Source organism: Egretta garzetta, unplaced genomic scaffold, assembly GCF_000687185.1.
Source record: "Egretta garzetta isolate BGI_Z169 unplaced genomic scaffold, ASM68718v1 scaffold575, whole genome shotgun sequence".
Taxonomy (NCBI): domain Eukaryota; kingdom Metazoa; phylum Chordata; class Aves; order Pelecaniformes; family Ardeidae; genus Egretta; species Egretta garzetta.
In genome coordinates, this window is record NW_009259790.1 from 1,499,433 (window position 1) to 1,514,696 (window position 15,264).

The window sequence follows — 15,264 nt, forward strand, 5'->3', positions numbered from 1 at the left end:
TATAGCTTCAGGTAACTACACTCATGTCTCAGCAAAGTTATGGCTGTAGAAGCAACGCCTTGTTATAAACTTAAATATTATGTAGGGATAGCTTTACTGTTACACAGAAAATAGCTTTACGGTTACACAGAAAACATCTACAAATAGGCAGTTAGTGTATTTTAGCTGTTATCTGGTGTGTCATTGTAGTGGTTTCATTGCTATCCTGTCCCCCAGCACTTTCCATTGACTTGCTTTCTGTACCTCTAGCCCTAAATGTGAAATACAGTCTCTTTGTGTCTAGAATAAAGCCCCACATTTCACAAAGTAGTTCCTAAAATATGTTCAGATAACAAACAATTCTGTGAAACTTCTACTGAGAAACAGGGTTCCCTATATATTTTTGTATCTTCTGACTGAGACTGCAAGCTCTCACTGTAGCTTTTTTTTTTTTTTAATGTCTTCAGAGCTTTTATAAGGGCTCACTCCTTTGTGGATTCTCCTCTCTGACTTCAGAGGTTTCTTCCCACTCCTAGGTACCTACTTTCACAAAAGCTGTAGGACATAATTGTCTTTCAGGATTCTACACTTCTCCCTTAGCTGTAAGAAGTGGTGCGAGAATTCAGAGCCATTTCATGGACCGACAAAGAGAAGAGGATTGTCAACGAGGGAAAGAAAAAGGAAAGAGTAAAAAAATACTGCTTCAGAATTACCGAAGACCTCCGTATTTAGCTGTACTTTTTACACAGAAATGCTTGTAACTGCAATATTTTACAAGAAAAAGAAAGCATTACATAATGCTCATGCATGTTCACACGACTCTTTATGCCAGAAGTAGTTACACAGCTACCTTGAGGACTACTTAACTTAGGGAGCAGAACAATATTACATAGCTTTAGGGCCACCTCTCAGCACGGATAACATACACTCAAATAAGTGCACTGAGAAATCCTGGCCCTATTACAGCCACAAGGGTTTTTGCCACTGATTTTCAAGAACACATGTTTTCATCAATGGTATTTAGTCTATAAGCGGCACACTGATTTACCTGCTTTTGCTATATAACTGTGGATTATGAAGAAATATGTGAAATGTCCAAATTTGGTCATGTCCAATCATCGATCAGTGAAAGAACAAATTTTGCCTCTGTTAGTAAGATATAGGCAGAATGGTGAAACCTGAATCAAAACACATCATCAAAAGCCCACTCCTTTTTGGCCACCTCATCTAAATGAGCCTAAACTCACTGAAATTTTCCTAGGCATTCCCATGACCTTGCTAGTCCAAGCACCTTAGCCATCTCCTTTCAAAACCAATATTCAAGGAATAAGGCAAGGGTCCCAATCTGAGACTTTCGACACCAAAGCTGGCAAAGTCAAGATCAAAATAAAACAGACAGTTGTAGTCACTTTAAGCCATCATTGGATTAAGGTAAGCATGAGGAGTGGAGTGATCCACCTTTTAGATGATAGGCTCATGGCTGTGCAACTGCTCCAATGGAGTGGGATTTAAATCTGCATTCTCTACCCAGCAAGGTGCATTACAGCTTCTGCTAGGATGGTGCCCACCCAGCACCACATCCTGATAAACTTGTGCCATGGAGCAGAAGAAAATTCAAGACTTATTAGTCTAGAAAGACAAAGGAAGAGGAAGCATCTCTTTAGCTTAATAGTTAAGGCACTCAGCTGGGCGGGGGGAGCCCTGCTTTTGATCCTTACACTGTTTCTATATTTTTTCAGTTATTCATTTCATGCACAGCAGGAACAAAAGCCCAAGTTCTCCCCCCTCCCAGGCACACGCTTTAGGTTGGAAAAAATTCATATTTCAACATTTTTTCCAGATGAACAGCTACAACAGTAACTACATTTGTGGGTGCATTACCTTAAAGGAGTAAAAACCTTACAAAAATATTGAAACTGAGAACATCTGTATAATTAGCTGCCAACACTGGAGGGAGGGAACACAAAGAATAACACTCAGAATTAAAGCCCTTCTTTTACTATTGCTCATTTGGCAATTTTGCAATTCTAATTCCTTACTCCTTTTGCAAATATGAGAGTGATATCTTTAAATCCTACTTTACTATTTATATAAAGAAGCCAATGCAAAAGGCACTTCTATAGCACCTTTCATCTGAAAACTCGGTATGCTCTACAAATAGCAATTAATCTTCATAACACTTAACTACCTCCTCCAATGTGCTAACAGCTCATTTTACAGCTGGTGAAACCAAGGCAGAGGGAAGTTGAGTCATGTACCCAAGGTCACATAATAAATCCACCCTGTAACTCCAAAATATCACTTTGAATGTTTAAAGTCCACAAAATATTTATAGGGGCTGGATAAGAAGAAACATTAACTTCCTGAGATTCACAGTTGATTTTTAAAGTTGTTGGCATCAGGATACCATAAATATGCTTTTCTTCATAAAATATTTGTTACAAAACCATGCTCAATATTACTCCTCTGAATCTTTTCTGTTTTGAAAATCGTAAGTAAGAAAAGCTGTTTCTGCACTAACTAACTTCAGGTCACAGTGGAGCATAGCACACTGGTATTATAAAACCTATATTCTAGTCAGTATGCGAGAATGAGGACTGCTTCAAGACTTGCCAAAAGCCCTTTTGAACAACTGAACAATTTGGTTTTATCAATGCCTTTTTTGCTACCTATTCGCTACAGTGGTACTTTCCCCCACCCAGTTCTGGTACATGTGCCTGTGTGAAGCCTGTGCGTGCATGCTGAAAGAAGACTGCTTTAAAGAGGTTAAAACATTAGATAAAGAGGCTGGCTTTCACTGTTAGCATTTAACTCCTAACTCCTAGGCATACATATGAAATTCTCAGGCAAAACCCTGCAAAGCATTATTTGATCAGGACAAATACGAACAACAGCTCTCCCCCACTGTTGCTGCCACACAAAACACATGCAATCAGCCATTCGTCCTAGGCTTGCCAGCTTTCTGCTTGACTCTGCTGACGAGGACTTACAGATCAAAGCCTGGTTTGTTATCTTCAAGCCCAGTTTCCAGACCACAGTTGAGAAGTCCCTAGAAAGGGACTATGGACTAAACTAGTTAAAGCAACTCTAATGTAACCGCATTTACAGAATTAATAATTTCACTTACTGTATGATCCTACATAAGAAACAAAGAAAGAGTTGAAAAATTTACGTATGATGTGGCATAAATGAGAGCAAAATCAATCTCATGGATGTGTCATAGGGTCAGTCTTTGTGAGGCTGATTTCTTCCTTGCTTAGTTTTTACAGTGGGGGTGTTGTTTATATGCAACAGTAATACAATTTAGTTTTCTGTGAGGGCATCAGTCTTGATGTGTTTGGAGATAGAAGCAACATATCTAGCATCTGACAAAATTCAGAGATCCAGGACCACTGCTGGCAGTAGGAAAAGGTGCGAGTGAGAAAAAATAAAAAGAAACTAAGGAAGTAGCTTGAGCTTGTTGTGGCCATTTTCACTTAGCTATACAGAAGAGAAAAATGGCATGAAAAATCAGGCAACACAAATGTCTCCAATTTTTGGTCATTATTTACAAAACTTCATCACCACTGTTATTTTACTAAACAGAATTCATTATTTACCTTGTAATTCATCATCAAAGATCTTGGTTATGTAAGACAAATTGCTGCAGCTTAACCAAGATCAAATTAAAAGTACAAACTTAGAATTTTACTCTATTCTTACATGAGATTAGCTTAGTTTCTAATTTTTCTATGCAAATTAAACCAATTTAAATGTGAAATAGGCAGACAAATGTATCTATATTAGGAGCTGGACATAATTAACTACACTGAATTTAAATTACATAAGCTAGTGTGGCTTTTCATATATAGACAAGGTCTAAGTCATAAGACACAGGGGCTCACTCCCCTAACCAGCTGACTTGCAGTGCCTTTGATGTAAAAATTTATATAAATAAATACTTGCATAGATATTCACAATGCCTTTTCTGCAACTGGTTTTCTAAACTACTGATAACAGATTAATGAGAAATTAGCAGTACAGACTGCATTTCAATTCTGTTTTTGTTAAACTTGCATATAATACTGTTTTCTGGCATTCGGTGAATATTAACAAATTAAAAGGACAAACCACATTTAGAACTGGAAAAAGCTCTTCCAAGCAGAAACAGGCACAACTTCTTGATTATTCAGATTACAGATCTCTAAATGAAACAACTCACCCCAAAATCAAGCAGCATTTAGCAGGTTCTCTTTGTAACACATTACAGGTCTATCAGCAATTGCAACTGCACACCCTGTACTGAAATTAGAATAGGCCATTATCTACATTCTGTGATTAGCTTAAAACAGAAGACACCTGTATGCTATAGAAAAGCGTTCACTCATCGATTAAAAAAAGAGACAGATGGAGATGGGTAAAACATACAAAGCCTAATTTTACAGCACAGACAAGAGCAATTCCAGTTCATCGAAGAGGAAACACCTCTTTAATGACAAAATTAAGGATTTAAGAGCAAAGTCCAGTTGCACTGTCACCATACAAAAAAATGTCATGAGATTATAAACAGCTTTTGGGAATGTTCCTCCCTGTTCAGGGGCCAGGACAAGGGGTATGCAGAACTGAAGCCTGATCTGGAAGATTAATGTGGTGTTCATGGGAATTTCACTACCTTGCATAAAGATCCAGTTCAGAACTAGAGGGGCATCTTCAGAAAATTCAGTGTAACAAAAGCCTCCTAGCAACACCGGGGAGAGAAAAAAGGAGGGAAAATAAACAAGAACTGTGCAGGGAATTAAAAACCCACTCATTATGAAGGGAAGAGGAGCTGAGCTGTACATGTACAAGCCTTCTGTAGAGAAGCCTTACATGGCATAGCTTCAAGGAAAATGGGTGGATCTAGCCAGGGCACAGCAAAAGTCAAATACAGATTGACACAATCATATATTCAAAGCACACCACTGCTGATTAACACGCCACTGTGTTACTTGATCTACATATTTGACACTATCTTAAACCAAAATCTAGATTTTTGAAGGAGGTAAATAAACAATCTACGTAAAAGGCAAGATCTTAAAAAATTAAATTCAGTTAAGCTCCCCTTAACCCCCTTATACTCAGTCTCAAAATTTACATGAGTTGCCAGATTGCTGCAGAATGCCTTTAGCTTCCTGAGCATGGTTCATACTTTTAAGCAAGGCCAAATAAATGCCATCAATAACAACAATCAAACTTGAGCAAAAGCAAGCACTGGAAGACACTTGTCCAGGAAGGGCACAGAGGGCAAAATCCTAATTTGAGAACTGCAATGCAGTATTTGTTGGCAGGGCTATTGTTGTATTTCTTAGTGGCACTGGCCCCAGAAAATTATGTCAGTACCTGGAATTTAGGATTTTCATTGTCTGTAAAATCACAGGGTAAATGCCTAACCTTCAGCAACCCAAACCATTTTCAGCCCCATAAAGCATTAGTGAACTTCCAACCATTTAGAAGAACAGTTCCCGTTGTTTGTTTTGCCCTAAGGCATTGTTCAACAGAAACAGGTCCACCTCATACACCACTGGACCTTACATCTGGCTCGGTTAAACACCCACATGACATTTTGCATTTAAAGGGATGTGCTCTTATACAACAGGGCATCCCAAGATGCCCCTGTATTTCCAAGAAGGTCTGTATACTTCTGAACACTTCCTAAACTTCCTATGCTATGTGAGATGAGCAGCGATAAGATTTATAGGACCTGACCCCATAACGTATATCAGCACAACCTGAGTGATTAGGGGTGGGGATAGTCTTCTGTTAAAGGACAACAGGTTTTTGTCTGCATATATGAAAAGCCTAGCATAATGGCATCCAAAAATATACTACAGTGAGAAAATAAGGGGTGGGTGGTGGCATGGATTTCTCATAGTGATGTACCTGTAACTGTATCTGGTCCGCAGATGTAACTGTGCATGACTTACTGTAAACTGTGTAACATTTTTCTTGTGTCCAACTGGGTTTTTTTTTTGTCCCCTCCCCCTTTAAAATCCAAATAGCTGACAAAGTCAACGATGACTTCTACACCAAACGCCGACATCTTGCAGAACTGGCTGCCAAGGGGAGCCTGCCGCTCCATCCAGTGCGCCTAGATGAAGAGAGAGCTTACACGATTGACAGCGGCTTAACCAAACAGAACGGGCAGAAATCCAAAATCGCAAAGATACACACACACCCATTAGGTTACAATTCCCACTACAAGACCTGGGATCCCAATGACCAGTCTCTTAGACGGCAAGCGTACACAAATAAGGGGAAGCATGGTATGGCAGACCCAACGTTAAGCGACCCACTGACAACCCGGAGCCAGCATTATTTGGGTCCACAGCCATACTTCATAACCAACAGCAAGACAGAAGTAACTGTTTGAGTTTGAGTTTGTTTTCCTTTTTTTTTTTTTTTTAAATGAAATCGTTTAAAAACCATACGCAAATACATACACAACACAAACACTCAACTGAAAGGCAAAAAATAGATTTAAAAATATAAAATTTTAAAAAAAAAAGGAAACGGAAGGAAGGAAGGAACTTCCACCTGGACACTCTTGGTATCCAGCCAACTGTAGGCCGAAGAGTGGGTTTATACCATTCAGCAATACACATTGAAGATTGAATTATAAACTCCATTTGTATTTCACAATGGAACACAAATCCTTGTGACTAAATTTTTTTACTTGAAACTAGAATCCATGATGAGAAGTAGCACAATCTAGAGAAACTCTATGTCTGCTTAAACATTTACACTATGTTCCTGCCTTGAGACAGAGGAAGAAAGAGAGAACAATATACTGTAATATATTATTTCAGAGAGGAATTTTGTATAAAACCTATTAATAATCACTAGACCTGTGAAAAGCCAAGAGCAAACATCTTGGTACAACCCCTAACATCTATTATTGTACTTTCACACCATCCTATAAAAAGCGCAAAAAATATACAATAAGGGACAAAGACTCTTTCACAAGGAGTTTATGAAGACTGTTACGATTAAGAGCATATGGGACCTTTCTGGCTGGTAGAGAATTCTGCAGGATTATAACAAACAGCAGAAGATTTTATTTCAGTTTACTTCATTTGATTTGAAATTTTTGGGAACCTCCAAAATAAGAAGAGACATATCATATGACAGAGAAAGCTGCTGGGGGAATAAGGGCATCAGAATATTCCCTCTCAGTCCTCCTGTTTTCGGGCAGATGGTAACAATTCTCACTTTGCAGACTGTCAGGACTTTTTCTTCACCTAAATGTTTTGCCTATCTTCAACTGCTTCAGACTGAAATTAAGCGTGGGTGGTGCCTTTACTGTATTACTATTGTTCAATGACAGTCTTGTTTCTCAAAGTGACCCCTCTGTTCCTTTAAGCTATTTCCTCATGTTTTGCTAAGGATGACAAGGGTTCTGCCCTGCTCAGCCTCCTCTGTTTGTCCCAAAGGGAAACTGGACTACATCTCCATGCAGTAGTTGCACAGTCAAGACTATTTAGTTAGCCCCTCCATTTTCCCAATTTAAACTTTTTCCCTCTAGTCTCTCATTTTGTATTTGCTTTTAGCCATGGTAGTTCTTTGTAGCTCAACTAAATGTTATACGGTATATTGTCTCTATCGTTTGGCTTTCTATAGTGGCATTCCCTCTTGGTGGACTATTTGGTGGAAAAGGCTAACAGACTAGCCTCAAACGTCAAAGAAATCTGGGTTTAAACTAAATAAACAACTGGACTCGTGGTCTTGACTGTGGTTCTGATGAGCAGGATGCCTTGTTCATATGAGTAAAGCCACTCTTGAATTGGGCACTGGTAGTAGACTCTCAATCCTGGGCCTGTAAAGGCTTCAGCACGTCCACAAAGAGAGTTAGGATGGGATGGAGGTGCTGCAACAGCCTGATGACAGGCAACACACTCAGTCTTTCACTTAAATTCCTGCCCTCCCCCCAAAACAAGTCATTTGGCTAAATTCTAACAAGCTATCTTACTACAGTTGCATTCTCACCAGCTGTCAATTCTTCTGGAGATTAGTTTTGGAAGAGTATGCAGGGAGGAGTGAGAACTGTTATGTTGTGAAAAGAATCGGAAGTGGCATTTCTTACTGTACTCAACTGATTGGCAGTGCTGCTTCTTAGTCAAGGGTGCAAGGGCTAAGAATTTGAAATGTGATTAAATGGAGAGACCATTTTTTTTTAGCTATATCAAGATTTATTTGCATCCTGAGAGCACTGGCATCTCTCCATAAGTGTGCTGCTAAATTGTATGATCATACATTTTAAGACTATCAGAAATGGACAAAGCCCATGGGACAAATACTTTGCACACAACCCAGATTCTCCACTATCTTCCTTTTATTCCTTTAATCTTTATTGCCTTCACAACTGGCTGACTTAATTTGACCCTTTATGGAATGTTGCTGTTAATCCATATGCTTTAGATACACATTACAGCTACACTCTAATTCACACAGGTTTCGTGTAACTTGAGCATATTTTATGTGGAAATATTTTAGTAACTGTATGTTCTGTAAGTAAACCCGTGTTAATACTTGTTAACTACAGAGTTTATGATACCAATAATACTTCCTACAATAAAATGTTTGTTTGTTTTTTAAGAATGTTTATTTGTAAACATATGTATTCACTATATTAATATGAATTTCTTACCTGGCAATAAAACTGATTCTATGTGAATCCAACTTGCTGGCTCATTCCTAAACTTGTATCATTGGGCCAATTTCTGAGTATTAACTGAGCTTCTGGAGCCTCTCACTGCAGCCTGTGGGGTTCATCTCAGCACAAATGATGATTTGACTCTGCCATTGACAGTCTGGTGAACAAGAGGTTCTTTGGAAAGCAGCTGCATGTTGTATGCGTTACATATGTGCAATGCGTGGTACATGCAATGTAACATAATACAGACAAGGCATGCAAGCCTTGCAAAAGCTCCATGTGCCCTGTAAGCCTCCAAGCACCACACACAGCTTGTGTCGCTTGATCAGTTAATTACAGTTTTGAGGAAAGAAAAAAGAGGTAAGCATGCACAGGGCCAGATACTGGTCCTCATGAATACATGGGAGTTTTGCAATAAGCTTCAGCCACATCCCAGGATTTGAACTACCCAGTAAGAACAGATGAAACAGTGGTGTATATCGCTTCAAAATAGCTATATGTTCATTATGGAAAAACCTGTACATAATGTCTGTATACCAAGTCTGCTGGAACAGAATATGCTTTACAGGCTTTCAGTACTGCTAATGGCTCATAAACCTGACAATGAACAGGACCTCAGAAAAGCAGAGTGTTTGGGTAGCTGCTTCTCTTTGCTTTGCTGCAATGATACTGGATGAATTTCAGAAGAAGAAACGAAGAATCAGGATCGCTAGCTTCAGAATCAACTTAGTGCATGACTTGGTGCAAATTCTTTAGACAATTTAGGATTCCTAGGCAGCCATGACACATTATGAGAGGGAAAATTTCAATTCAGAAGTGGCTGGAGTCAGCCATTTTAAACGGTCCAAAGGCTCATTTTCATTATACGCCTTTATGGGTGCCATGAAATAGCCTGTAAAAGCCCCACTTCTGGTTACAGAAGCATTTCCCAGCCTCAGGCACAACTACAGAAACAACTCCATTCTGTCAGGGGGCTCAGAAGAGGCAAATGGAGTGTGGCCACACTGCCAGAAAGAATTCTGGGCAGCCCTGTGACCCATAGGGAAGCCTGGGGAGCCCAGTGGAATACAAGCCCAATCTACAGTAGACATGACTTACTGTTACAGCTCCACCACCAATCCGTCTAATTAACACATTGTTTCTATCAGCAAATTCCTGACATGGAATCATGGATGGCAAAAAGGACAACTGCTTCACTAGTAGAAGTGCCTCTGCATAGGCTTTTGTTCTTCCAGGTACATGGAGAAAAACCTCAAACTGTCCCCCTGCCTCTGATTTTGTGTCCCTGCATGTTTTTTTCTCTTATGTTAGCCTGAAGATCTTGTCACCATGAGCAAGAACTGCACTGGGTTCCCATAAGCATTTCTTCCATAAGGCTTTTTGATATTAACACAGAGGCACTGCACTATAAACAAGAAGTGTATTGGCCAGAAATGAAGGTGTTCTATATATGGAGCTATGGAGTCTAAAAGTCTAAAGGTTATCTGGTTTAGACCCCTTTATCCTGGAAACATCTGTTCTCATGACTAAATCTTTTGAGCATGATCCTCAGCTTACACAAACTGAAGATGTGGCGACTTAAATAGAGGATCAGGTCTCATGACATTCCACACTACCTCCCAAAGTATCTCCAGGACTCAGACTTCAGATTTTAGTAGATCTGGGAAAAGGTTCATGCTTTGTTCTATTCTTATAGAATGGTTATTGAATTTTGGGTGCTAAAAAAACAACCCTAGTCTACAAATCCCTTTTGCACCCAAGCCTGCGCGCTTTATTTAATCCTGGTCTCTGTACTTGAATACATGAAGGACTTCCAGTGATAAATATAGTCTTTACTATAATTATATCATCTTTCTATTTGGCATGGATAATTTTATTTTGCTAAAGCCAGTTATGACAGGAAGCATTATTGTAATAGATTGTATCATCTCATATATCACCCAGTGCTGACAACGTGAAAATAGAATGAGTACCACATTACTAAAAAGTGACCATTGTTGTTTTTATGAATAGGAAAGTCAAATTATTGTATCTATTGATTATATATGACTTCAGATAACTTTTGTCCTTTTTTTCAGCATTAATATAATACACTTATAGATGCCATGCTAGGTTGGGCACAAAAACTGGTTTTAGCCAAAAAGGACTGAATGAAAGTCCTGTTCATTTCTAATTATACAACAACTTGCTCTATGTATTGTTTCTAATATACCATTACATGATCAGTTAGAAATAGCTTCCAGGATACATTAAAATCCCAATTAAAAAAAAAAAAATTAAAACCCCCCTGTATCAGTTCAGTAACAAAGGCCTAAAGGAGTAAAGCTATTATTAATGTTGTTGGTTATATTAAATATACGGAACTACCCAGAAAATTCCTGGTAACTAATCCTCTAGAAATGAGACTGGTGTGAGAGAACAAAATCTGAGGGTTTCCAATTGTAGATATAATTATCAATTTACCATTAGTTTGGCAGAAGATTTAGCAAATAATGGCATTATTCAAAAAGTCACCTGGAGTCATGACACTGTCCTGGTTTACAAGATGTGCATAACATTTACCTTATATTCCTACAAGTTTCTGACCACTCTGTCCAGCTGCTGCCCACCTGGAGAGGAGAGATGTACAAGACGATCCTTTATGCCATTTCTGCAGTTCCCACTAGGTTGCCCATAGAAGAGCACAGAAGTCTAACCTGACAGTTTAGGATTCAGACTCTAGTGTTTGCCCAAGACATGAGCAGCGTTTTCTCAACAACAGACTTAGTGTCAAGGGGTGACATTAGAAGAGATGAAGGAAGAGACTGTGCAATGTGAATTTGTCATTGGCAACTTGGGCTATCACTCACAGAGCGCACCTCTTGTAGCACTTGTGCTCTGCTCTAGCAAACTGCACAATCAGCCCAGCTGGCTCTTCTGGTATACACTGTGTAAGACCATGTTTAGGAGGGCAATGGCAGATGAGTGTGACTAATGAGGGAAGATAAACTTCAATGTTTTATGCTAAACTACTAAATCAATTCATTTGAAAAATGTGACATAGTAGCACATTAATCTCAGCCTACAGATGGGAAAAAAAGAGCCAGCAAATGCTATTACAGCTAAAACCCCAGGGGAAATCTTTCAACGTAAACACCAACATACAGCTCTAATTTGAAAAGTGGCTGTAAAAAACAATTCTTGGAATTCATGCTTCATGCTTTAGAGGTTTCGAGGCTCAAATTTGCTCAGCCTGCAAGTAGGATTTGTTCTTATACCTGCCAACACAATCTGGAACATGAGCGTTAAACCAGGCCTTTCCTCCCCATCCATAGCTGCATTAATGAAAGTCAGGGCCAAATGAGGATACTGGTTATATCCTGTGTCTGCACAAAAGCCACTATCAGACAAATTCAGCTGACTGGACCTAGTATACTCTTCTGCAGAAGATGCACCATGAAGAATTTCACACACCTCATTCAGATATGCTGGCCCTACTGTGTTAACAAAATGTAAGACAGACATTTTTGTCACCAGTGATGACAAATTACACTTTTTGACACTGGAAGAAAATCAGTCCTGACACTAGTTTGGGGGATTCTTCCTATGTCAGAATCTGCCAAATAAACAACACCTGAACAGGCCAGGGCTCCCTGGATAGGTCCTCCTCATCCCAGGACTGCTCTTCTGGCAAGATCATGGTGTTGCTTCAAGAGCAAGGTGTTCTCTTCAGTTTAATTTCATTTTTTCACCTTCAGAGCTTAGTGTCCCTTTCTGGGAAGAAGAAGCTATGGATTCAAGCTTACCTCATGCTGCTCTGGTTTCACATGAGAGAAAAGAATGGGATGCTACTTGTACCTAAGTGCATGAAGCAATGTTATAGTAAGTCTGTTCCTTCACAGATGCATGAAGAGGCTCTTCGAACCTATCTTTCTCTGCAGGTAACTTGAGGGCAATTTTACATCACAAAACAAAATCATTTTGCCAATTGCTTTTTTTTTTTTTTTTTAGTAAAGGTAGAATTCTTTTTTTTGTGTATCTAGGGCCTTAACAATACAATCACACTGTTAAACACACAGTTGCACCTTGTCTGTTTAAGTCAACACTAGCTTCCTTTGCTTAGCAACTTTGTCTGCATTTAAATTGTAAGAGGCATTGCTGCTTGTTAATAGGGGTTGATGTTGCACTGGCAGAGTTCATCTTCTGAACCTGCACACCAAGCATCGTGTGCATCCCACACAGTAAATAAGGCTGGGAGTACAATAGGCTATCAACAGAGATGATTTCAAATCAAGGGAGAATGTCAGGCAGTGCTGCTGCTCAGTCTGAGGTTCAGCTATACTAACTAGAACTGAAAAATGGGAATAATCGCAAGCCTTCTCAGTGGTCATTGGCAGGGTTATTTTGTCAAGGAAACAAGTCCTACCAAGTAGCAGGTGTGTCATTGGAGCCACTAATGCTTCCTGAGGAGAAGCACACTCTTCTTTTTACTGCATGCAGCTGTTGGCCTCGTTTTCACTCTTTGCTATTTGGGCTTAAGCTAACATTTTGATCACAGTATTTATTATTTGAGAGACTTTTGCAAATGTTAGTGCATATAATTCCCCAAAGTAATTGGTCTTCATGGGTAAGAGCACTTTACCTGCTATTTGATGTTTCTTTAAGCAACAGAAACATTGTGAAAATATCATAACTGTGTGCTCTTTTTTTCCTGCTACAGGTGAAGAGAAACTAGGTTTAGCTTTGTCCTTACAGGAGAGAGCTCAAGGATGCCTACTTTTCTACATCTCTTCAAGGCAGCGTTACAATTCAGTAGGGATTTTTCATACACGCTCTGCAGGAGACAGCACTAACTACTGAGCACAGATGTCCTGTTGACTCCCTCATATACTAGGAATGAAAAAAGCCATGCAATTGAAAGACATAAAGATAGACTGGACAACTATGGCATCAGTACTGGCACCTCACTTGGGCTCTCAGCTTCCATACCAATGTAGTAGTCGCAGGAAAAAACCTCTGTGTACATATGTGTATGCACACACTCATTTTACAAGATTTTCCACATCAGTTGTTTGACCTTTGGAGCCTGACTCCCTAAACCATTTCTGTTTGCAACACTATTACAGGGTAACACTGATTTGGAAAATCCATTTAACTGCTTCACGACATTTTAGGGGTCTTATATCACTTTTGAAGATGGTATCTATATCCCTAATTAACTTTAGTGCTTTTGAAAATTAAATACTAAAGAATGTGACATTCCTAAGAAGAGACAGTCTAAAGTTTAGGGATGAAAAGTGTCCTTTAAGGCTGTAATGTATTTTACCATTACTGCTTGGGGAATGATAATACTAAGAATGATAGAGAGCAACTTGACAGGATCCATTAAGGCAGAGACAGCTTGTGTATGCTATTATGCAGAAGATTCTGCACAAGTCAGCCTATGCAGAGCAAACTGTTCTGTTTTTTTCTAACAGTGATTTATGAGTTTGGGTTTTTTTCTGTTCTAAGAGATGAATCTAAAAAGCACAAAGCTAAGAGTGCTCATAACAAAGGTGCCCTGTTGAACACAGCAAGGGATACAACATCGTACAGCATGACTCTACTAGCAAAGGCCCTGATCCTGTACTGCTGAGTTAGTGGCAGGCTTGCCAGTGTGGGGAAGACCAAAACCCACAGAAAACACACATTCACTCTGTGTTATGCAAAATTTTTTAGGCTACACTACAAGCGATTTTTTTCAATCTGACACCAACTAAATGGTATGAAAAAGGAAATGCAGAAGATACATGACAGGATTGCACAGATCTCCTGGACTCAGGCACTGCTGAGACTGCAGTTCAACAAAATAATAGCTGCAACATTGCCTCATAGCAAAATGCAATTATCCTGGCAGGATCTTATCTACCTGGTTGTCTTGTAATTTTGACACAGCTCATAATGAGTAGGGAAGACTCCACTCTCAGGCTCTTGCTTGCCTTTAATGTACACATTCAAAGTCCTTGTGAAAGACAGCTACTACAGCCATTAGGATACTGAAGTCTGCATAAAGTCTGAGTACGTGTATAAAATGTATCACTTTCTACAAACAGCATCAAAATATATTTGATTTTGAGGCCCAATTCCAATTCCCTTGTGATCTTGTGCCTAGCTTCTTAGAAACTCCTGCCTTAGACACTCTAGCTTCTTTGACTTTTAGTTAATATTTGGCTGCTTACCTATTAAGATATTTTTCATGTTTCTACACAAAATGAGTGCCACATTAAATACTGGTATTCTCCATGCTGTTACTTCACCGTGTACAATTTATTTTATTGTTAATTGATATTTTATTAGGTGAGGTACCATTCTCCAAAGACAGCAGCAGAAAAAAAATTCAGTTATCTTTGGGGTTGCACTTCCTTAACAGGTTAGTAATACAACAATTTGCTTTTTTAAAAGCTCCTATATACACTACAAAATCTATTCTGCCATTTTGAACATGTTTCTTTTCATAGTAGGAAGAGAGTACACATATATTTGCAATAGGATTGTGTCCGTGTGGAGTGTGAGTGAACAGGTGGAAGAGAGGGGATGCTACACTTAAGCAAAGAGATGATATCGAGTCTTTTAGCAGCTCAGATCCCATTCCCCATATC

At 39.1% G+C, this 15,264-nt stretch overlaps 1 protein-coding gene across 1 annotated transcript in view; it reads left to right on the forward strand.

Moving 5' to 3' along the window:
- SHISA9 (shisa family member 9) overlaps positions 1-6,367 on the forward strand; it is a 202,915-nt gene extending 196,548 nt beyond the window's left edge. The window contains exon 5 of the mRNA XM_009639576.1: positions 5,997-6,367. Coding sequence (XP_009637871.1) covers positions 5,997-6,367 — 371 coding nt within the window. The remainder of the gene's footprint in view (positions 1-5,996) is intronic.
- Positions 6,368-15,264: the final 8,897 nt, after the last annotated feature.